Source organism: Drosophila subobscura, chromosome E, assembly GCF_008121235.1.
Source record: "Drosophila subobscura isolate 14011-0131.10 chromosome E, UCBerk_Dsub_1.0, whole genome shotgun sequence".
Lineage (NCBI taxonomy): Eukaryota > Metazoa > Arthropoda > Insecta > Diptera > Drosophilidae > Drosophila > Drosophila subobscura.
In genome coordinates this window covers 4,307,051-4,329,075 of record NC_048531.1, presented here as the reverse complement: position 1 = coordinate 4,329,075, position 22,025 = coordinate 4,307,051, and the positions used below count along the sequence as shown (strand labels likewise).

The window sequence follows — 22,025 nt, the reverse complement described above, 5'->3', positions numbered from 1 at the left end:
CTGCTTCCATTGTTTGTTGGAAGCAAAACATTTAATGTGATTTTTATTTCATCGACAGGTGGCTCCGCTTCCATTGTTTGTTGCCAGCAAAACATTTAATGTAATTTCTATTTCGTCGACAGGTGGCTCTGCTTCTATTGTTTGTAGAGAGAAAAATATTTCATGTAATTTCTATGTCATGGATAGGTGGCTCTGCTTTCATTGTTTGTAGAGAGCAAAACATTTCATGTAATTTCTATGTCGTCGTAAGGTTGCACTGCTTCCATTGTTTGTAGCCAGCCAAACATTTAATTAAATTAATTTATTAAAATTATTAAGTAACGCTGGCCAAGCTGCCACAGATGATCTCTAATCTAAAAGGTAGTAATTAAACGCAGGCTTAAGTTGAGTTGTTTTCCATTTAATTTGAATTTCAATAGATTACAATGAAGTTTTAATTGCTTAACCATAATGAACACGTTAAGTTTTTCGTATTTTCGTTTCTTTTGTGTCTAAGTTGAATGGCAAACAATGGAGCCAACTATGGGAATATCGGGCAACGCTCTAAACTCGAAGTGCGTGTGTGTTCGGTGGAGGTGGACTGGGTCAAACTCTGGATAAAACTTCCTGTGTCGTTCGTGCAAACTACTTGATCTTCATCTTCATCTTCGTGTCGCGTATATAGTAGTAGGTTTTTACTGTACTTTTAAATGCATTGAGTAATTCGTTATCGTTCACATACATGTAATTTCTTAGCGTAAATTGTTAACTTTGTAGAAAAAATCAGAGTTTCTCAGTAAATAAATGCATACGTTCTTTGTTCGCAAACGGCGCTTGAAAATTTGAAACGGATTGTCGTTTTAATACTATGTACCTATTTATGTATATATGTACGTGTAAGGGAAATTAAAAATGTTTGAAATGAAAAACGATAAATACTTGTATTTGGAAGCAGTTATAAAAAATATTGTATTTCATTTAGATTTTTGTTTAGATGTAGGCCATTAAAATAGTTCTTATGCACGCAATCGATCTACATAAAGTGTATACATCAATCTCTCCATATCTATATCATATTCATTGCGCTCTCCTTCGTTAGTTTCATAGAAATTGTTTAATAGCACGCGCTAAAAGTAAATTTCGTTTAGTTCTGTATATAATTGGCACTTAAATCATTTAAAATACATAAAATATAAAATATAGTACACAAAAACATCTTTATAAATATGCAAAAGGTTAATTTGGATAAAATGTAGGTTATATGTATATGTATATCAATAAATAAATCACGTTCATTCCACAAAATTGCCAAAGGAAAACAATACACACGCGCCATTGCACATAAATTAATGGTTCAGTACGAATAAGTTGCAACCTCGTTTGCGTCTCTGCATATCCTCATCTTAAATATATCCTCATCATCTCATCTAATCGACTGATCGATCGAAACTGTGGCAGGGTTCTTGGATGGGTCAGGGGTTGCGGGTGGGCCTAGGGACGATCTAAAGGAATGTTGAGCATATAACTAGAACACTTATAAATCAACGACATCCTCCTTGGTGTAGGGCGTAGTCTCTCTAAACAGGCGTCGAGTCGAGATGTTGCGCTGCAGGTCTTCAGCTAATGTCTCCTGTTCAGATGGGCGAGGCGAATGTGAAACGAGTCAGCATTATTTTCGTATTTCTTAGCTTAACAATTACTATGACAACAGGCAGCATACAGATGCAAGATGAGTGCTAGTGACATGCAACCTAAGGACTACACACTCTAGACAACAAATGTTAGACGCACAGGATGAGCAATCGAAACAACGAGACCACCAAAATTTCGAACGTCGATTCATGAGTCATGATTGAAGCAGCAGCTGTTGTGGTTCCGCGTTCTTCAAACCTCGAATAGCGTAGAGATCTCCTTTCCAGCGATGCGCTTGACGCCGCCACTCTCCGCACAGCTGACAGCCGACTTGCCGCTCAGCTGGCCGTTGCGCATGCTCAGTATCTCGTTGCTAATGAGGCTGGCACAGGCCATGGCGTGCTTCTTCTCGGTGTGGCTCGAGTGACTGCTGGAGAGACTGCTGCTTCCGTGCTCTGTGATGGTGGTCTTGCTCAGCGTCTCCTGGCTCTCGCTGTTGCTGCTCGTGGTGCTCACAATCCTAGAGCGCGCCTGGTTCTGTGTGTTTAATACTGTCGTCGTTGTTGTCGTCGTTGTAGTTGCACCGCCGCTGGCGGTGGATGACAATGACGAGGTGGACGATGTGTTGCTTGTGCGACCACCTGCTGCGTTCATGAGGGTTCTGGGCATAACGGGCGGTTTCAGGGGGAGTTCTTTACAGTTAACGAGTACAACAAATCAATCAAAATATGAAAATAAATAAGATACAAACAAAAATCGTATAAACTTGCATAAATCTACATCTACGCATAGAGGGAGATCTACAAAGTGCTGGGCAGGCATTCAATATGTGTGTATCGTTTCATGCACTCCACTTACCCAATCGACTGAGACCTGCGGCCAGCTCGCGCACCGACTTCTTCTCGAGGGCAGCTCCTGCAATAACAAATAGGTTACATATAATATTTCTCTTCTTTCCTTATGGGATGTTCGGCACTCACCTGGTGTAATGCCCACAATGCTGCCGCCGCCACTGCCGCCACCTGCTATGGCTATGCCCGGTGTGATGCCCACTATTGAACCGCCGGTGCTCTGTCCAAAGGTTAGCACCTCAACATCTAAACAGAAAAGATTTATTAGTGTCACAATAAAATATGTTATCTTCTTACCCTCTTGCAGCTTGTCTGGCGTCGTCTTGTTGGAGTCGGCGGTGCCGTTGCCAGTCACCAGCTCGCTGCTGGACTTTGGCTCGCTGCCCACCACAGACCAGGGACGCGGCTTCTGCAGCACAATGGGTGTGCGCAGGATTCCGTTGCCCGTCTTCACTATCACGCTGCCCTCGCCGCTGGTGGCGTGGCTCTTGATCGAATCGCTGCTGGGCGAGCGCATCTTGTCGTCGCGGTTGGCCGCTTTGAGCAGTCCGGATGTGGCCACTTCTTCCATGGCAGCGCCCGAGCCAGGCCCTCCCTCGGTGCGCATCTTGACCAGCGGCGATTTACGTCCCACCAGCGGCGAATACTTCTCAAGATTATCCGTGGAGCGCGATCGTGTGGCCCAGGAGGCACCTGCGGGAAAGGCGTCCTCAAAAAATTGATCTCTATATTATCCAGAATTTACTTACTCTTGAGTAAGGGCGACTGCCGCTCCAATTTGATTGGTCGGCGCTCCTCCAGGATGGGTGTAGTCTCCTCGGAGGTCATGTGTCCGTTTCCATCGCGGCTCATGGTGGGGCTGTCCACGAACGACAGCGAGCTGCACTCCTCGGAAGTGGGCGAGACGAGGGGCGTCAGTGTGGTGGGTGTCACCGATCCCGGGCGAAAGAAGTGCTCCAGTCCCTCGCCAATCTCCCTGCCGCCACCGGCGCACTCAGCGCTGACCAACGGACGGGTCGGCGCGCGCGTCTTGGCCCTCTTGGGACGTCCCTTGACCAGATGCTGCAGTTGGAACGAGGCGCTGGGCAGCTCGGTGATGGAGTCGCAGCACTCGTCGACGCCGCCATCGTCCATGGCCGCGATGCTGTCCGTCATGTTGCTGGCAGCAGCCAAAGCGGCGGCACCGACAGCTGCACCGCGGGTCGACAGCTGGGAGTTGGAGCGATGCGAGGAGGGGGACTCCAACAGATCGGGTATGTGGCTCAGGCTGAGATTCTCCACGACCGACTGGGGACGAACCTTTCGCGCAACGCTGCGCCGCTTGGTGGGCAGATGGGGAGTGGCCTGTGAACCAGATGAATGACATTAGATGGGCTCCATTTAATAGTGTTTGCAAATCCTTAACATTCTATGGGTTCTATGGGATCTTTATGGTGTGTTGGTGTTGGTGTGTGAAATAATGAAATGTGTTTGTATTTGGGGAGAAAGATACATATGGATATAGATAAACTACAGACACGAGCAGACTACAGAGCGGGGGGTGGATAGCATATAAGGAGGATAAAGAGTTGAGTGCGGTCTCACAGCCGGCTCTCAGCTGTCGGCGGATCAAGGAAGATCATCCCATGATGCGCTGGCAGTCCCAGAGTGAGCTGATTGATTCATCGAACCAACTCCAGAGTTACACAGAGACAGAAATAAACAGAGAGAGAAGGAGAGAGACATATGACAAATACTACTTACAAGGTTGAGATATTCCAATTTCTTTTGTGTTTGTTTGATTTAGAAATGCAATTATGTAAATGAGTTGGAGACAAGGTTTAAATATAGTAGTTTATATTGTATAGTACGAATACGAGTACGAGTACGAGTAGTTGCGTTTTTTGTACATTGATTTTGGATTTGGTTGATTTGATGAGTTGGTGTTGATTGGGTTGTCGAGGGGCAGGAAGACATGAGAAAAATAATGAGCATGAGCATTTTGAATACACATTTAGTACATAATTTATTAATGAGATTCGATGATTCTATGACGAGTACGATTATGCAGTAGGATGTATATATGTATATCTATTCCATAATGTGATGCATTTCTTATTGATTTTGTTTCGCTAGATTTCTTTCATTTGCGATCGTTTGTGTTCCAGCTACGTTTTGTGGCTATTTGGCTATGGAATATGAGTTCATTTTACACATGAATGTATGTACATATGTATGCATATATGTATATATGTTTGGGTATATGTAAGGGTGTGTATATCTATGAAGGTGCGACTTCTTCTCAGCATTTAGCACTCTACACTATTCGCTTACAATCTTCGACGTATTTCTATGATCTAATTGATTTTTTGGTTCTTTTTTTTTTGTTTGGAGTAGTCTATTGCATCCACTTGGGTAGCGACAGATTTTCAACACTTACAGTGGGCGATTCCAGGCCCAGCTTGGGCAGTATCGAGCCGCGTCCGCCCGGGCGTATGATCAGCCCGTCTGCATCCTGCAAGAGTTAGAGGTTGGGTTAGTGCTCACTTTTATTGTTGGGGTCCACTCCAAATAGTTTCTCGATTCGGCAACTCCCCAAAACTGGCCCAATATTTAATCGAATGCTGATAAGGAGCGTCGGCGGCCAACTGGCTCAGTCGCTGGCGAGGTGCTCCACTTTTGTCAAATGTGAACCTCTCTCCGGAGGCCTTAGGGGCCATGACATCACATGTGACATGAGCCAGCTTTACCCCGCGGCTGATAAGGGAGTTGCCTCCTCGATAGACCCATAGGTAGATCGATGCATACCGATTGGGGGTGAGGTGAGAGAAGCAAACTTACATGACTGGAGCGACTGCGTACAATGTCCGGCGTCTGGGGTTCATCCAGCAGCACCGACGGCGACTCGGAGATGCCCATGCCACGGCGATAGCGGGTCAATGCCTCCAGCACCTCATCCGTTGCCCGGTCCGAGATGGCGGCGGCCAGCGTCTGCTCAATCTCACTGTAAAGAATTAGAAAAAAGCACAAATTAGTCAATGGAGTCGCAAGGGTGCAGGGGGGGCAGGGCTACTTCTGGCCAGCTGGCTCTGGAGCTGCGGGCAAAGGCAGAGGCGAAGCTTCCAAAGGTTCCTCCTCATCGGGACACACTCTGTAGACTGGACTACTGCTGCCCTGCGCCTTCGAGGACGAGCCACCAAAGCAGCAGCACAAAGTGCGCATCAGGCCCATCTCTCGGATGTGTTGGGGGTCGCAGCTCAACAGCTGTCGCACGTCGACTGCCAACCGATTCGCACTGGATTCTCCGCGGAAACTATGAAGGCGCTCACAAACTCGCGCGACACATATGTTTTCTAAGAAATGAATGTGTATGTTTCCCTATATGCTGAAGCCACACGGCGTGCCTAGCTCTCGGCCACAGATGCGTTTGAGTCCGATGTAGCCCCGTTTCGTACAGTGGAGCTGCATTCAGCTGTTTCGTTATTTCGTTTGTGGGTTTGTTTAATCTTATCGTGGGGTTTGCTCTGCTGCTTCTATTTCTACCACTCTCACACACACACGCACACATGCGTGTGCTCTCCCACATTCTACTGCGAGTACGGAAACGAGCTGCGGAGAGGCTTATCTGCGAGTGTGGGAGAGCAAAGCAGTGTGTCAAGAGAGAGCGCCACTCGAAGCGCAATTTTAAATATGCAAAAACGAATACGTTTGTTTGCTTGGCTCTCATACTCTTCCAGTGGGTATCTCTGACATTTGGGCTTAAGATTTGCAACACAAATAAATTATATTAAATATCTAAGGAAATAATATAAGCAGTTCCTGTAAGTAACATCCTGCATGTTCAGTAAACTAATAAAAATACGTTGTAATTTGTTGGAAAATTAAGTCATCTAACCAGCTGCAAGTGTATCTAATACTTTGACTCATGACTAATAACTGTGTTAATATTTACGAAATAAAATGCCACTGCTATAATCTTAATCTTGATACAATGTTTACCAACTTTAAGTAGAAATTTAAATGCAATTATACAATTTTACTAAATATTTTCCATATCAACGCTCCGTTTGCTCCCTTTTTTCTCTCAGTTATCGCAAAAACCCCATTTCATTTGACCTTCGAATCTCTCTCTAGCTAATCCTCCAGTGTGTGGGGAGTATATGCAGTGTACGAGTACATACATATGCATAAGCGATAGCTATAATCATTGTATATAAACAAAGATGATGCTCTATGGATCCGCTTACTTTCAAGTTTATTTAAATATGCACATTAGCTTAAATATAAACTTTCTTTATACCATTATGCCCCTCCTCATTCAACTCTTTCTGTTCTATTCACTCACCCAACTTTGTTCATTATCTCGCTGCCGGCATTGTTGAGGAGGCAGGTCTGTAGAAAGTCTTCGGGTACCACCAGTCGCTCGGCGAGAGCCTTGCGGAGATCTTGGATCACTATCTGGTTGCCCAGGGTTTTGGGGCACTGCTCTATGCCGGTGCGTATCATAGTCTCCAGGGTCTCCTCGAGGTAGCTCTTGATGGTGTAGCCCAGCTCGCTGGCCACGCGCGTCAACTTCATCTCGATGGGATGGGCATCGCTGCGTACGGCCTCCTGTAGCTTGGGCATCAGCTGCTTGCAGTTCTCGGCGTCGGTGATGAGACGCTGGACCGCAGAGGCTGCCGAGTCGCCGCCACCGCCCTTGGCTATCGAGATGGTGTCCTGCGTCTCGGCCACGAGCTTGTCCACCAGTTGGTGTGTGGATGAGAGCATGAAGCCGTGCTGCAGCCGAAAGCCCTGGCCATTGGTCCGCTGCAGGCCGTTGCAGTTGCGCTGCAGCAGCTCCTGCATCTTGCGCATGACGGCGTCCGTCTTGTCCGGATGGTTCTTCAGGTGCGGCGCAATGTCGAACACCGGAAAGGGGATGGTGCGCATGCTGTGGTTGTGCTCCAGAGCGTAGACAATGTCCGCGTACCCCTGCAGCGTGACTCCGTTCTTGTCCAAGTAAATGGTGCGCAGGCGGTTGTTGATCTGCAGCGCCTTGGCCAGGAGCCGAGCGCCCACGTCGCCCATGAAGTTGCCGCTAATGTCCAGCTTCTGGAGACTCTGGTTGCTGCCGAGGGCGTTGATGAAGTCGTGCAGATCGTGCTTCAGCTTGTTCTCCGACAACACCAGCTCTGCCAGGGGGAAGTCGTCCTTCTGGATGAGGTTCACCAGGGCATCCATCACAGGGGGTATGTGCTTCGGCTTCATGCCCGTCAGACTGCGGCACAGGTGCAGCGTTCGTATCGAGGGATTCTTCGAGATGGCCGTCAGCACAGGCGCGAGCTCTGCATCCAGATCTGCAAGGGGATTCGAGGTGTTAATTTTTGCGAGACATTGAGTAAAAGATATATGCTCTGGCTTTGCTCCCCACTCACTGTTGTCACTGATGTCCAGACTCTGGAGCACACGCACGCCGTGTATGCAGGACTCGAGAACGTGGGCGCCTTGTGTGCCCAGCGTATTGCTGCTGAGGTCCAGATAGAGGCCCGCCGTGGACTCGTTGCAGGCCAGGCCTAGCAGCAGGTTCTTGAGCGCTTCCATGGGCAGCTTGCAGCCAGCGATGTTCAGATGCTTGAGGCTCAAAGTGCTGGTGAAGAACTGCTTGAACGAGGGCGGTATCTCCTTGCCCTTCTTCGTGCTGAACGAGTTGTGGGAGACATTCAGGTGGGCCAAATGCGTGGCACAGCCGCGCAGCAGAGCTCCAAACAGCTAGAGAGAGTAGATGTTGAATTAAAGATTCTTTTCTTAATGCAATTTACATACATTCTCCAGCATGATGTCTGTCGAGGCCAGGTCCAGGTGCTCCAGCACATTGGGTTGGGCCAGAAAATTGTGCAGATTCTATGAAAAAAAGAGTAGATTTAGTCGAGTCGCTTCGTGTTGCTGCAGTTCTGGGTGTACTTACGGTTATATCATCTTTGAGACTATTACCACTTAGGTCTAGATACGTGAGCGAGTTCGAAATACTTTGATTGAGCGTCAGTGAGTGCGACATCTGGTTGACGCCTTTCGAGGTTAGGCCACAGTGGGCCAGGGCCAGCTTGCACAGACCCTTGGACACCTTGGCTATGGGTCCGGCCAGATGTATGGCACCTAAACAGCAAAAAAGAAGCGTAAACGGTTTAGCAGTTGGTCATTAGAACGGAACATAAAACGACACATAACAACGAGAGATATTGACATGAATGAAGCATGATCTGTGGAGGGTGTGAATCCAATTGGGGAATTTGTTCACTAATTTGTAGACCAGAATATGTTGAAAGAGCAGAGCAAATGCATGAAGAAGAGTGTGAAGTAAGGTCTGACTGAGTGCTAACTTTTGTGGCAATTTGTTGGGGGGTATTTGGGAGAGCGGGTGGTGGGAGGATTCGGGAGGAATATGTAACGAGAGCGCTTACAACAGCAACAACAAGAATGGCATGGCATGGAATATGTATTATAATTATATTTAGAGATAAATGATAAATGATGTTTCTATTAGTGGCTGCAAACCTTGTACAATCTTTCCAAGTAGGGCGCACAACGAGCTTGCACCTACACGAACAAAAATGTCACAAATAATCCACGAAACAAAACAACAAAAATCGACGACAATCGACAGGAGAAACACACAAAGAAAACAGATGGGTAGACAAGAACTGGATTAATTGGATTACGAGTCGACAATCGACGGTCGAGAGCAGGGCAGGGCGTAGCATGGGCAAAGGGGGAGTTGGCTCCATGGCCTGGGGGACACACACCTTTGTCCTCAATTATATTGTGGCTCAGATCGATGGTGCGAATGGCGGGATTGCTATTCGTTATCACAGATATAGATAACTTGTTCAGGAAATCCCATCTGAAAAGAGAAAATGTTCCATCAGTGTCGCGCAGATTACTTGGAGTGCTGTGGACAACTCACCTTAAGCCTAAAGCCTCCAGATGCAGCTCCTCCAGCCACATCGAGCGCTTGAGCACGTGCAGGATGCGTTCCAGGGTTTCGTGGGAGAGACGCATGTGAGCGGCCTTTAGGCCACGAAAAAACGTATTGTACTCCAGCGCCGAAACGATGGCCATCAAGTCTCTGCAGAGGGAAGAAGAGCGTCAAGGCAAACACACAATTTGAAACCTCATTAGCAGCTAACTTACTTCGGTTCCAAGTGGTCAAAGTCGCGCAGGTTGAGAACTCGTGTGTCGTGGGACAGATAGATGGTGTCCACATCCCAGGCCACCTCCTCGCGGTACGGCACCCCATGGAAGTCGCACATGCACGCGTACTGGGCACTGAAGCCACCGCAGGGTCCCACATTACGCGGATCGGAGGGTCGAAATTCCTCGGAGAAGATTGTCTCCCGTTCCGGTGGCTGTATATCGATCTAAAAAGGAAACGAGAAGTGGGGGAAAAGTTCAGAGTCCTGCCAAAGAAAACTTGTTCAAAACTTTATCAAGTTTTAAGAAGCTTCATGTGTCCGACAGGGTTTTGCTGCAAGTTGACCAACTTGGAGAACAATTCACAGTTCCATGACTCCTCAAACTCAGACTCGGACTCCACTTTGGCGGACTGCCTGCCCCGTGCGCCTGCCCGGCGTATGCTTAATCTTGCGTTTAACACTTTTGCTTAATGTGAATTTTGATGCCTAGATTTTGAGCCGTCAACAGCTCGCGTGTCATGTGGCCATTATCCAAACATGTTGCTTCAATTGCTGGCTGACTTTTTACCCACTCGACAATAGAAAACAAGAGAGGCCCGGGCTTTAAGGAGAGAGGTTTCAGAAGGCTGAAACGTATTGTGCAAAATGATAATGCTCTCCTCAAGGCAGAGTATTCTTTCTTAAATCATGGGACGTGGGTGCCTCTCCGAGTGCCAGTGGCCTGTGGTGGGCGGATCTAGCCGATTTGCATAAACGTATAGCCAGCATAGTTTACAACAAACTCGTGTGCCAGTAGTAGGAGCATTATATATGCATTGAATTATTAACCCCGACTGCGCCAGATGACAACGTTTATGCACTTAAGCCGCTAATTGGACGGAGGGGAGCAGTGCAAAGGAGGAGCAGACCAGATGGAACGCACGCATGCCTGTGGGTGAGACACCACACCAGATACACACAATTGTTCACTAAATATTTAATTAAACATTAATTAAAGCCAGACGTGAGTCAGTGCATTGTCATCGGAGGGTAAAAGTAAAGCGAACTTCAGGCAAAAATGTATTCTACACCCTTTCCGGGAGAAGGTTTTCATCAAGATCATTCCATAATCGAATGTTTCCATGGATTGAATGGATACTTGCCTTGCGTATGATGTATTTTAGAGGAACTGTTGGAAATATCTGCTTGATGGCTGAGGCCAAATCGGTTAGAATGACATCAGCGTTCTGCAGAATGAGCACAAAGATAGAATCGAGTTAATTATACACATATAGAACATTATAGTAATAATAATTGAAGGGAGGGCGTGCTACGTACCGAACTGAAATTGCCCGCATCGCCGGTGGTGGCAAACGAGTATGGCCGATCGTTGGTCACAATGGAAAAGTGGGTTGACTTCTTGCTCTCGACACCCACAATGTCCAGATAGTGGAAATGGCATTCGATCTGCAAATGATTCAGATGAAAGCATTACATAAGATGATTACAAATATGCATTAAATATGCACTCGTCTCACTCACCTTTGTTGGCACTTTGGCATTGAGCAAGTAAACCCGCACGGGTGTAAAGACCTGCAAGGGAAGAGAAGGGAAGGAGTAGGTGAATAGGGGAACCATTACAGCGTTTTAATTGGAAATGAAAAGGCACTCTAGACACAAAACTGCAACTCCATTAGGGGAGAGTGCTGACGGCCCTCTCAATCAGTTAGTGAAGTGTAACTTAATTAGCACGGGAATCTACACTCAAAGAAACCTTTCAGCATGTATGTACACTCTTCCGCTCTCGCAGTGTATTCTTCTCATGGCAAACTCAACTTTCTTGGCGGCCTTTGTCCCAGACACTGTTCTGCATTGATGGAAAAGTTCGTTGCCTTCCAATTGGAATCAAAGTGCGTCAAATAATTCGTTTAGCCACTCAAATGCAAAGGCAATAAAGCAGCAGTAGCAATAGCAAAACTGAGAGTGGAGTGGGGAGCAGCAGAGCTCTAGTCGACTTTGGTAATTGAACACTTTGTCTCAGCCACCTTAGGCGAGAACGTCGTATGCATACGGGTAAGCGGCTTGCTCAAATCAATTTTCCGGCTGTGTGAGCTCCTAAAGCGGCCGTACAAGTTCTGCCAGCGGAGAGTGTCGGCCTGGGCCTGGCCTGGCCATCCAAGAAATTAGCATAGCTTGGCCCTCAAGGGGCAGGGGGCATGTCGCCGCTAAGTATGCTATAAAATATCAATTACAGGCAGGTGGAAAACTTTTGCCTCCAGTCGAAAGCGTTCTTTGTGTTCACTTGGGAATTATGTCTTTCCATTGTCTCTCCCGAGGGTTTCTTTAATTCATTTTACGGATTGGGAGCCACGAAGGAGGTGACAGAACTGTCAGAGTTCATTCAAACTCTAAGGAAATGTGTGAAGAAAACTTCTTTTTAGATACCGATTTTAATTGTTTTCATTTCATTGAATTACTGAGTGGATCTTCAATACCCCATCTCATTTTTCACCTGTTTCGTTTCAATAAGCGAACGGAATGCATTGACTTCCTTGACCTCTATAATTCCCTATAATTAATTCGTGCCTCATTTTCTCTCTCTTTATTCAAAATGTGGGGTTTGTGCCATGTGTCCCTCATCGACACCTGCCTCGATTTAATTCATAGACTTTTGTGATAAAAGTAATTAAATGACCTTGATGGTTGAAGTTTCCATAATTTCGACTATTAAAATTCCTATCTAACTGCCTTTGCTTTTGGTGGAGTATTTTCTTAAAAGTTCTCTCAATTTAAAGCTGAGTTTGCCATAAAGCTTATCGCCGTGCTCCTTCAATTACTTCCACAAACACTTCAGGCCATGCCTGGCTGCTCAGTACACTCGACTATTCATTTCATTTGCTGGCAATTTGGCTGCAAAATGCAATTTCCATGCACAAATTGGACCACTGACTGCCCGCAGAGATGTTGCTGCTGCTCCTCAGCTGACAGGCAGCGTCTGCGGCATGTCGCCAACAGCAGCCGCATTAGCACCTGCAGCTTGTTGCAAGTCAAGCCAGCTACTGTTGGGGGGTTTGGGTATGGGGGATTCACTTACCAAAACACGATTCTCCGTCTTATCGCCTTTCGTTTCCAATTTGACCATATACTTGACGAGTATCTTTGTGTGGCGCCCCAGAATCGATTTGACGCTTTCTGCAAAGACATAGAGAGAGACAGAGAGGGAAAATGAGAAACGAAATAAAGATCATCTTGGAGGCAAGCGGAAATGCAATTAAGTGATGTCGCCAGTCACATCGGAGGTCCGCTGTGAAACTGCGTCTTACAATAAAAACTTAAAATATTATTACGACTGCATACATTATAACGATATCAGTGCATATATATGTACATTGTACATATGTATGTATGTATTGTTATATGTACAGATGTATGTGCATCTGTCGCGGTTTGTCGTTATGCATGCTAAAATCGGGAATTATATCATTGCCCGTATATCGAATTGATTCAAAGGTTTTCAAACGAAACACGTACATTCCCCCAGGGACTATGAGTGCGGGATAGGGGCCAGGGGGCGCCTTGTGTCGTGTCAATCCTTCTCACTTGCTCCAATGTCGTGTTTACGCCGCCGCCAGCTACTTAGCATACTCTCACACGTACTCTCTTTCACTCCACTGGCAAAAACACACACGCTTGAGCGATGACGAATTATTCAGAGTGTGATAGGGAGAGCAGTATGCTCATGTGCAAGGGGGAGGTGAGCATTCATACATATGTATGTACATATTATGTCACGATACAGGCATGCCGCGATTCAAAAGCCTTTGCGTCTCTTTCCTCTGGGGCCTGCAGCTGAGAGTTATGACTCCTTGTCTGGCTATGCCGCACGCAAGGGAGGAGAAATGGAATTGAAATGTCAAAAATTCTGACTGCCGGCATAGCATAAGTGCCGCTCCCTCTTAACCCACCACATAGAAACTACAAAGAAAAGTAAGGAGATATGTGTGTCTCTCTCTCCCTCGCTCTCCTCCCTTTCACTTAAAGTAACGTTTAGCTTTGAAACAACTCTCTTCACGAAACTGAACTAGAAGAGCAGAAGAATCAGTATCAAGCAATTACCGTAATCCCACACTCTCTCTTTCAGTGTTGGCAGTGGAAAGTGAAAAGCAAAATACATACTACGCGCATAAACGGTCAAAATGGGGAATGCTTGACAATGGATTTGCATGACGACGGGTGGGCCATAAAAAGAGCTGCGGCAGAGAAATTTCCGATCCTGACCACACTCACTGCTAGGCCCGGCCACAAAGTGGTGGCCAAAATAAATATTAAGGCATTTTGTCTTTATGGCCCATGGTCCGTGCCCATGGGAGGACGGCGTGACTATGATAATGAGTGCCAATTGTGCGTTATGGCCAAAATAGATTGTTAAGACGTTTTGGCACGCACACAGTGTGGTCTCCACACCCCACTGGAAGACCCCAGACTGTAGCGTGATAATCATCGAGCGAGTGAAACAGGAACAGTAGTGATGCACAGTTGACTGATTCTCTCTTAATTGCAGACGGAGCGCGTCGAAATGTGAATGAACTTGGGCACTCTCTCCCTCTCCCACTCCCTTTTCTGAACTTGTTCGTACATTGAGAGTCACTATGTCAATATCGTACACGGAAGAGAGCTCAGCAGCAGCGCTGTAATGCAGAGCAGAAGCAAATGGAAAAACTTGTACATCAACAAATAAATGACACAAACCCGAAGTTACCGAAGTTTATATACGCTTCGAAAACTTTCCACTACTTTGCTGCTAGATTGTTTGCTAACCATTCCAAAGTCCTTCCACTGATACTCAGTCATAAAAGCGCGCCTCCGATTCCCAGAATTCACTGTTTTGTCACGGAACGTTAATAGTCAGTTACAAAAGTATTTGCTATGTACATATATCCGAATTCGAGTGGGATTTCGCTATGTATATTTTTAACGTCAAACGGAATGATGGTTCTGAAATACCCGCAGTGGAGAACATAACTACAATTACGACTTCTGCTGACAAACCAGAAGCGGAGAGGTTATCAAAAGTTGAGAGCGATGGAAACAAGAGCAAACAACGTACTTTTCTGAGGGCGTAGGTCTGAATAGATGGATATACATACACCTGAAACTACACTGCCAAATGCCAATTACATTGACCAAGCCACCTGTAATTGCCTGTCTGGGCCGGACACTCTCTGTGTTCCTTCCTCCGCTCCTCTGTTGCTATCTCAACTCCATTTCCGCCAAAAGGAAATTTTGCTTTAATTGATTTTTGCGGTTGTTTCGTTCGATTTACGTTATGAGCCAGATAAATGGGTTTCAGATTGGGTTCAAAGAACTGATACATTCCATAAAGTTTGGCCGAAAAGTTTCTGCCCAGTGTGTTGCCTTTTTCGTAGCGGAATCTTCAGGCAGCAGCATTGACAACCATCTAAGCTGGCTCAGACACAGAACCCAACGAGTGTGACCCAATTTTATCTGCTTTTTGCAGCTGCAAAGCTCGGCACAATGGCAGAGATTACACGAGTTCAAAATACTCATAGTCATACTCTCCCCACTACAAGTGTGTTTGCCTGCCTCGCCCGGTCCCTCCCCCTGCTACCACCACTCTGTTGGGCGTGGGTGAACAATTGTGCTTCACTGTGCCGCGAGCTTGCGGGTGCATAGTGCATGCGTCACCCGTCAGTATTTCTTAGTCTAACACCCCTGCAAGTGTGTAGCACAGACACTACTGAGCAGTTTTTACAATACCAGTTGTAATACTGTCTCTGCCTGCTTTTCGCTGATACAAGTAGCACGTACATACATACATATACATACATACATACATACATACATATGTATGCAAATGAAGCTTGTAAAACCCACAAAGGCTGTCAAAACTTGTCAGAAAACTATTTCGCAGTTTGACAGCAATTGCACAGAATATTCTGACTCGGTCAGTCAATAGGCGAAGGGGCAGGGGTCGTCACAGAGATAACGATGCATGCACTGGAAAAAGATTTGTTAAAACAACGAAATTTAAATCACGCAAAACAAAACTAAATCTGGTAGCAATCGTTGGCCTTTCTCTTCCAAATTTAAATGTTTATATTTAATTGTTATTTAACGACGGCCCTAACGACACATCTTCTTTCTTTCCATGAAAACTTCAGATCCCCAAGATGAACTCGGTTCTTGCAATTATCAAAGAGACGCTTTACAGTTTCGCTCAGTGCAAGACAAACCGAGATGAGCTTACATATTCGAATGAATCATTCGCGCACACACCAACAAACTCGGCTAACGGCAATCGCTTTAAATGTTTGCAAAAAAAGTCACAGCACGATATAACAATGGCCAAGGCCTCGGCTTCTGTATCTGCCTCTTCCCCTGTCACTGCCCTTCCTCCTGCCGGCGTTTCCATCAAGCGCAGCACAAAAGAAAGTTAAACGAAGATTTTGATTTTCGTTTTTCTTTGCGCAAGTTTGTGATTACTTTACGTTTTGTTAATTATATTTGTGCCATAAGGCAGACCAGGCGGAGACAGTCGAAAGAATGGATGGGGGAAAAGAGCGTGATGGTGGTAGTCAGTGAGGGAGGAATGGAAGTCGTCTCCAACTCTTAATTACTTCCAACTCTTAAAAGTAAGAGAAATGAATTTTCTTCAATGTTCACCGTTATTGAGACAACAAAGAGCAGGACATAACTGGAAGCTCAGATGATATTTCGTGAGTCATTTACAGCTGTTGATCGAATTGTTTAACAAAATGTGCGTAAACAACACCTTCTGCCTTCCATATATGTATCGATGTATGTACATACATACATGTGTATGACTCTTATTGCGGGCGGGGCACTTGGCGAGTGTAATTCGCTTGACCTCAAAACTCAATTTATAGTGCGAAATTTTCGTTGCGGCCTGCGCTCGCCCATTGTGGCAGAGTAATAGAAAGCGACAGGTTCAGGTTCTCCTACTCTCTCAGTCCGTTGTCCGCCTCTCTGACTCTTGCCCAAAAAATAAGTGGGACAGAGCAGCAACAGCAGAAGCGGGTGCGGGAGCAGACGCAGTCTGCCAGGTCAGGGATGCGAGCCGCCTCAGCTACAGCGTTATTAACGTCACTTGTTAGGTGACACAATTTCACCAGCGCCATAGAGAAAGAGAGCTGCAGGAGAGTGGAAGAGAGAGATTCGCATTTGGCTGTTGGAAAATGGAGCATATGAGCGTGTTTCGGCTTTGGCTTTTAATGTTGCTGCCGCGTGTGTTCTTTCTTTCATCTTTCTCCAATGTATTTTATTTTTGAGATGCTGTCAAACTAGTTCGGCCCCAACTTTCCTCTGCCTCTACCTACCCAATCTACCGAAAATTTTCTGCCTCAGAGCGCGCCCAGGTGCCGTTATTATGCGTGTGCCAAAGCAACAACGAAAACGTGCATCACTAATGAGCAACAAGGATAACTAGAGCAGCGCCATCGAAATTGGAACAAGCTGAAAGTGAGAGTAAAACACAGATAGTAGAAACGAGTAGAAAGGTAGAGAGGAAGAGAGAGCGAGAGCGCCGAGACAAAAGAGCGGGTCATCTGGCTGGAGCTGGAGTAGGCGCTGGAACGGAGGCAGGTGCCTGCGATTAAAAATTCGCACTAATAGCGGGCCATTTACCACTTAGTTGCATTGCAAATGAATGGTAAGCACGGCACTTGATTGGCGGCATAAATTATCCCACTTCTGAGCGGACAGTATCATCGAGAGCTACTATGTAGGTCAGCCCTGGGTCAGGCTCTCGCAACCCCAATTGGGGCAATCCTCAACTGCCTTTGTTTATGCGTTGGCCTTCGGCAGGCAGCAGCTCATCTCATACCCCCCTTCACTCGTCCATTGAGATTTGTATAAATTTGTGAACTGCTTTGCATTTAATTTCGATTTTGGCTGGGAATTTTCTCACACACATCTTTGGCGGAGAGGCGGGACCGGCCAGAAACAAATATGCAGCGGAGGAGGAGGTCAAACGAGAACCACTACAGGGAGACTTCGCTCGTGTGAACCCTATTAGAACTGGGGCAGTGGAACGATGCATTTTTTGACGGTTATGTAAGCTGTTGCTCTACCCCAAAATGTTCGATTTCATAGAAATTCTCTCCGGCTTTGGCTTGGCTCCTCCTTTGTTTAAAAATTCCTTCTGAACGCACTGTTTTTCCCATCATTTTGTTTATTTGAATTATTGCACATCCACTTTGTGTGTATTCGATTGCAACAATGGGTGTGTACACGACCTCGTGTCTCTCTTCTCCGCTGGCGCTGGTGAAATGAAGTGGAAGTCGATGCCAAAAAAAAGCCTTTGAACACCCCACACAACAAATAAACAAAGAGATTGGCAACCTCAAGAGCAACAACAGCAAAGACAAGGGACCGTCAATAAACTTTCAACAAGTCAATTTCCGTTTTAGTACAAGGTGTGGTCAGAGAAGGGGGGTTGGGTTAGGCGCTGGTGCTTGGCCAAACTTTTATGAAGTGCCAAATTGGCGGCGTAGACGAACCTGACCGATTGACGGATCAATCGCTCGGTTCCAAGGCGGAATGGAACGGAATAGAACAGAACAAAACAAAAGAGAGCAATAGAGCGGGAATGTGCATGCTCAGCACGTCATGCAGCCGCGCAGCAAATGACGCATTCAAATTACGGTAAACAAATGGAGACGGCGCTCACCTTCGTCGCGCTGCTTCTTCACCACGTCGCGTATCTGCAGCTCCATAATGCGCCGCAGATACTGATCGATGTGATTCATCATCTCGTTGGTGTACATGGCCCCCATCCACGTAATATTCGTAATAACGGTTCAAGTACACAAACAGACCGACAGAAAGCCTCGTATGCGAGTGCGCCCGAAGACCGGGGACGCGTTCTTAACGGATTTGCGGGCGAACAGGCAGCGCGCACTAGTTCCGAGAGGCAGGCCAGGCACAAAACGCGTCAAAATAACAACTGAGAGCCGTGATAAATGCGATCGCCTTATCAGTGCCGCCCTGGCTTATCAGCAGCGAGACAGAGAAAGAAAGAATTGAGCACAGTGAGGTACGGTACAGTGTGGCTCGGATAATAGAAGTCACTGATAGGCAGGCGTACAGGGAAATAATAAAACGGTGCTTTTTCACAACATTTATAACTGCATTGCGAAGCAGTGTTGATTATCGACAAAGGATCTTAAAGGAAGCGAAAATGTCTAATTACCTTGCACTCAATCGCAATCTTTTTATGGTATCAATTTATACTGCTGTCTTATCTAATATTTCCAATATGATTATAAATGTGTGCGTCACCTACTATCAGGGCATTGTCATTTACTTGAGAGATGGAACGATTTTCAGGCTGATTAATGACGGCGACAGGTGTCCAAACAGCCCTAAATTGTAAAAACAACGAATGCAGTGAGCCCGAAAAATAATAACAGAATAAATCAGACAGCTGATCGTTCTGGCGACCATTATAAAACGCCCAATTGAGTTTCGGGTGCAGCACCACTATCTCCCATTCCCCAGGCCAAACAAATACCAACACACACCGCCGCGGAACAGAATCAAGTTTATTTTGGAAGCCAACTGGAACGAAAGCCGCGACAGAATCATAAATAAAATTGTCAATGCACAATTTGAAGCAAAGCAGCGGGTGTGCCGCCACATACCAGCGGACTCCGATTCAGATTTAGTTGCAGCAGCCGTCGAAAATACAAAATTTGGTAAATTACGAGCATAGAGATTATTGCGTAAGGTTTCCCCATTTATTTGTTAAGAATATGCTAATTGGAAGGGAAAAGATTCTTTTGGAGTCGGAGTAAACATGGGAGCAGCAACGAGAGCATCTTGATGCGATAGGCAGACGGCGGTGCAGATAGAGGAGACCAGCAGAGCACCTGGGCAAACAGCACGTAAAGCAAACAAACAAGAAACAACCGTGTCAACGCCTACATCTGGGAACAGGAACCATGAAGCACGGAACTGGTGGAACAGGACCGAGGACCGAGGACCGACTGTTGCTGTCACTGCACTCAATTTAAATTACTCAGAGTGGCGACGAGCTTGGGGAAAATTCAAAGGGACATTTGTCAGCACAGTGATTCCGGATTGTAGTATAAATATTTACGCGCATGAGTTACCGTTACAATAGTAACTAGTAATTACTATTAGAAAATTTACTTAAATAACCATTTTATGGTTTATTTTTCATGAAGAGATTCTGAATTTCTAGCAACCACAAAAATATGTATTTTCAAACGTAATCCACTCTAGCCGCAAAACAGCGTCAATGGGGCACAAGCATTTTCTCGTTTTTGCTTCGATTGGGCACCAGTGTAGAAGGGGTTGTGGGGGCTTCGGGGAGCCTGCAATATTGGACCAGACAGACACCTGTCATAGAGCATTACGGAGGGGGCTCTTCATGCCAGCGGTGAGTGATTCGCCTTTTGTCAGATTGGGTTTCACGCCCCGTGGAGTTCTGGCCCCAGAATTTGCCCAAGCGTAAACCGATTTCCGTAGGAACGTTAAGTTTAATTGGTAACCAAGAGGACTGTTTAGGTAGGGTACTCGCGTATGTGTGTGTGTGTATGAACTGTTATCAATTTGGATGTATGGAAGGAAGGTCTAAATGACAATAGAACGAAAACGGCGGCTGACTAAGTGTTATTTACTTGGCTTATATATTTACTATTATTTGCTGTTTTAATTTTGTTTATTACGAGCACATGCTTTCCGCTTCTGCTCCGATACTAAGTTTAAGCTCAATTAAAACAGGAAATAATACATCATGATATGGGGTTCATTAACAATAATGTACAGCATCGTAAAACTCATTTTCTAAAGGGGTAAAATATCACGAGAAGTAATTAAAATAAAGGTTGGAGAGCCACTGGAGAGAGACGCAGTGCTTTGAAAACTGTTTGTATCAAGGGAGGAGAAGTCTGCATGTGTGTGGGGGGTTTTTGTCATTGGGTGGGTGGAAATTGTAACGTGCGAACGGTCCGTCTGTGTCCCTGTCTCCATCCCTGTCCCTCAACCTGGGTGTTGCATTCAGGCAAACGGAAGCCGACAGCGGGCTAAGCACAACAGTAAAAACCGAAAACAAAACGTCGTCGTCGTCATCGTCGGCGCAGGGGATGCAGATGCACTTCCTCAAAACAAAGAAACGACACAAACACCGTTCGAAGGAGAGCGAGTGAGGGGAAGATAAAGAGAAAGAGAGAGCGGGAGAGCACGAAGAGAGAATTACTCACCGTTCAAGTCCTTGGTTAATTGCGAGCGCGTCGACATCTTGCCTTCCCAAAATTGTGTTTAAATCTTTTGTGGCGAAAGTAGCGCCGAATCGGCAACGAAACGAGTGAAAATGAAGTCAAACAGGAATAACCAGGCGGTGGCGGCGTCGACGGCGGGTGCAGTGATGCAAGAAAAGGGCCAAGAGATTTTGGCTCCGCTTCCTCTGTTGTTTTTTTTTATGGTAAATGTTGTTGTTTTTGGTGGTGTTGGTTTTGGTGGCGGCGGCGGTGGTTTTCTCTTCGATTCGATTTCAATCCTGACAAAACGCCTTGCCTCACAGCAGCCAGAAACTGGATTCTGCAGCAGCTACTCCTCATCCCGATCCCCCGAAGACCGTGCTTGATCGGACATTCCGCGCTTCCGTGGGGTTTTCGTGTTTGACGGGTGTATCCTCCAGCGCCTTTTATTTATTCACATTATTCGCAGGCTCACACACGCACAACGCCTTGCCTGTCGTTTTCCTTTCTTTTCACGCTTTTCACGCGTTTTCCACCCTCGTCTCGCGGGGTCGGAAAACTCGGCACTCCCGAACACGATGCCGAGACCAAGCCAGAACCAGGTTTCGCTTAACTCTTTTTTCTGCCAACGTTAACTGTTCTGTTTGGGTTTTAATTCAACTATTTTCAAAATTTCGAATATCTATTTACTCTGCACTTTTCTTTTGCCGCATTCGCGGATTTTTCCAAGCCGCCAGGAGCTGGAGCACTAAACACTTTTGGGTGCAATCGGCGCGCTCGTTGCTTGCAGATCCACTTAAACGCTGTCACTTAATTTTCGACCAACAATTTCGCCGAACTTTGCAAAAAACACTAACAATTTAACAAAAACTAGTCCCCCCGGCCAGACCATTAGCAGTGTGACCACGGATTTATTGATTAAATATACCGAGCGACCCTTAAAAATATATCGAAATATACCTTTTCATTTTAAAAATATACCGTAAATCTAAAACATTTTCCTCGATATTGATGGTCTATTTAATACTACTAGCTAGTTCGGATTTTTAGCGCTAAAGCTATAATTTTATTCGATTCATCCATTAATTCCACACAAGGTTGTCTTACTTTTATTGGATTGTTTACAAAGTAAGAATATAAGTTCCAATTTTACGTCATTTCATCGCTTG

General features: G+C 45.9%; 1 protein-coding gene across 11 annotated transcripts; it reads right to left on the bottom strand.

The window, feature by feature from the left end:
• Positions 1-918: 918 nt before the first annotated feature.
• On the bottom strand, positions 919-21,755 carry LOC117892654 (F-actin-uncapping protein LRRC16A). Of its 11 annotated transcripts, none has more exons than XM_034799014.1 (22): positions 20,860-21,755; positions 12,687-12,784; positions 11,135-11,185; positions 10,931-11,059; positions 10,756-10,839; positions 9,612-9,838; positions 9,385-9,546; positions 9,224-9,321; positions 8,976-9,017; positions 8,389-8,576; positions 8,247-8,324; positions 7,859-8,192; positions 6,787-7,780; positions 5,283-5,445; positions 4,882-4,956; positions 4,206-4,226; positions 3,212-3,806; positions 2,760-3,155; positions 2,592-2,708; positions 2,470-2,526; positions 1,870-2,303; positions 919-1,609 (listed from the first exon to the last, which is right to left on the bottom strand). In XM_034799014.1, exons 1-22 carry the CDS (start codon positions 20,894-20,896, stop codon positions 1,514-1,516), a joined length of 4,476 nt encoding a protein of 1,491 aa, XP_034654905.1. In that variant the 5' UTR covers positions 20,897-21,755; the 3' UTR covers positions 919-1,513. The 11 variants fall into 11 exon arrangements, 10 of the variants coding, with proteins under 10 accessions (XP_034654905.1, XP_034654902.1, XP_034654906.1 ...); XM_034799011.1 differs by lacking the exon at positions 20,860-21,755 and adding an exon at positions 18,303-18,541; XM_034799015.1 differs by lacking the exon at positions 8,976-9,017 and having other exon boundaries at positions 20,860-21,754.
• Between the last annotated feature and the right edge of the window lie 270 nt (positions 21,756-22,025).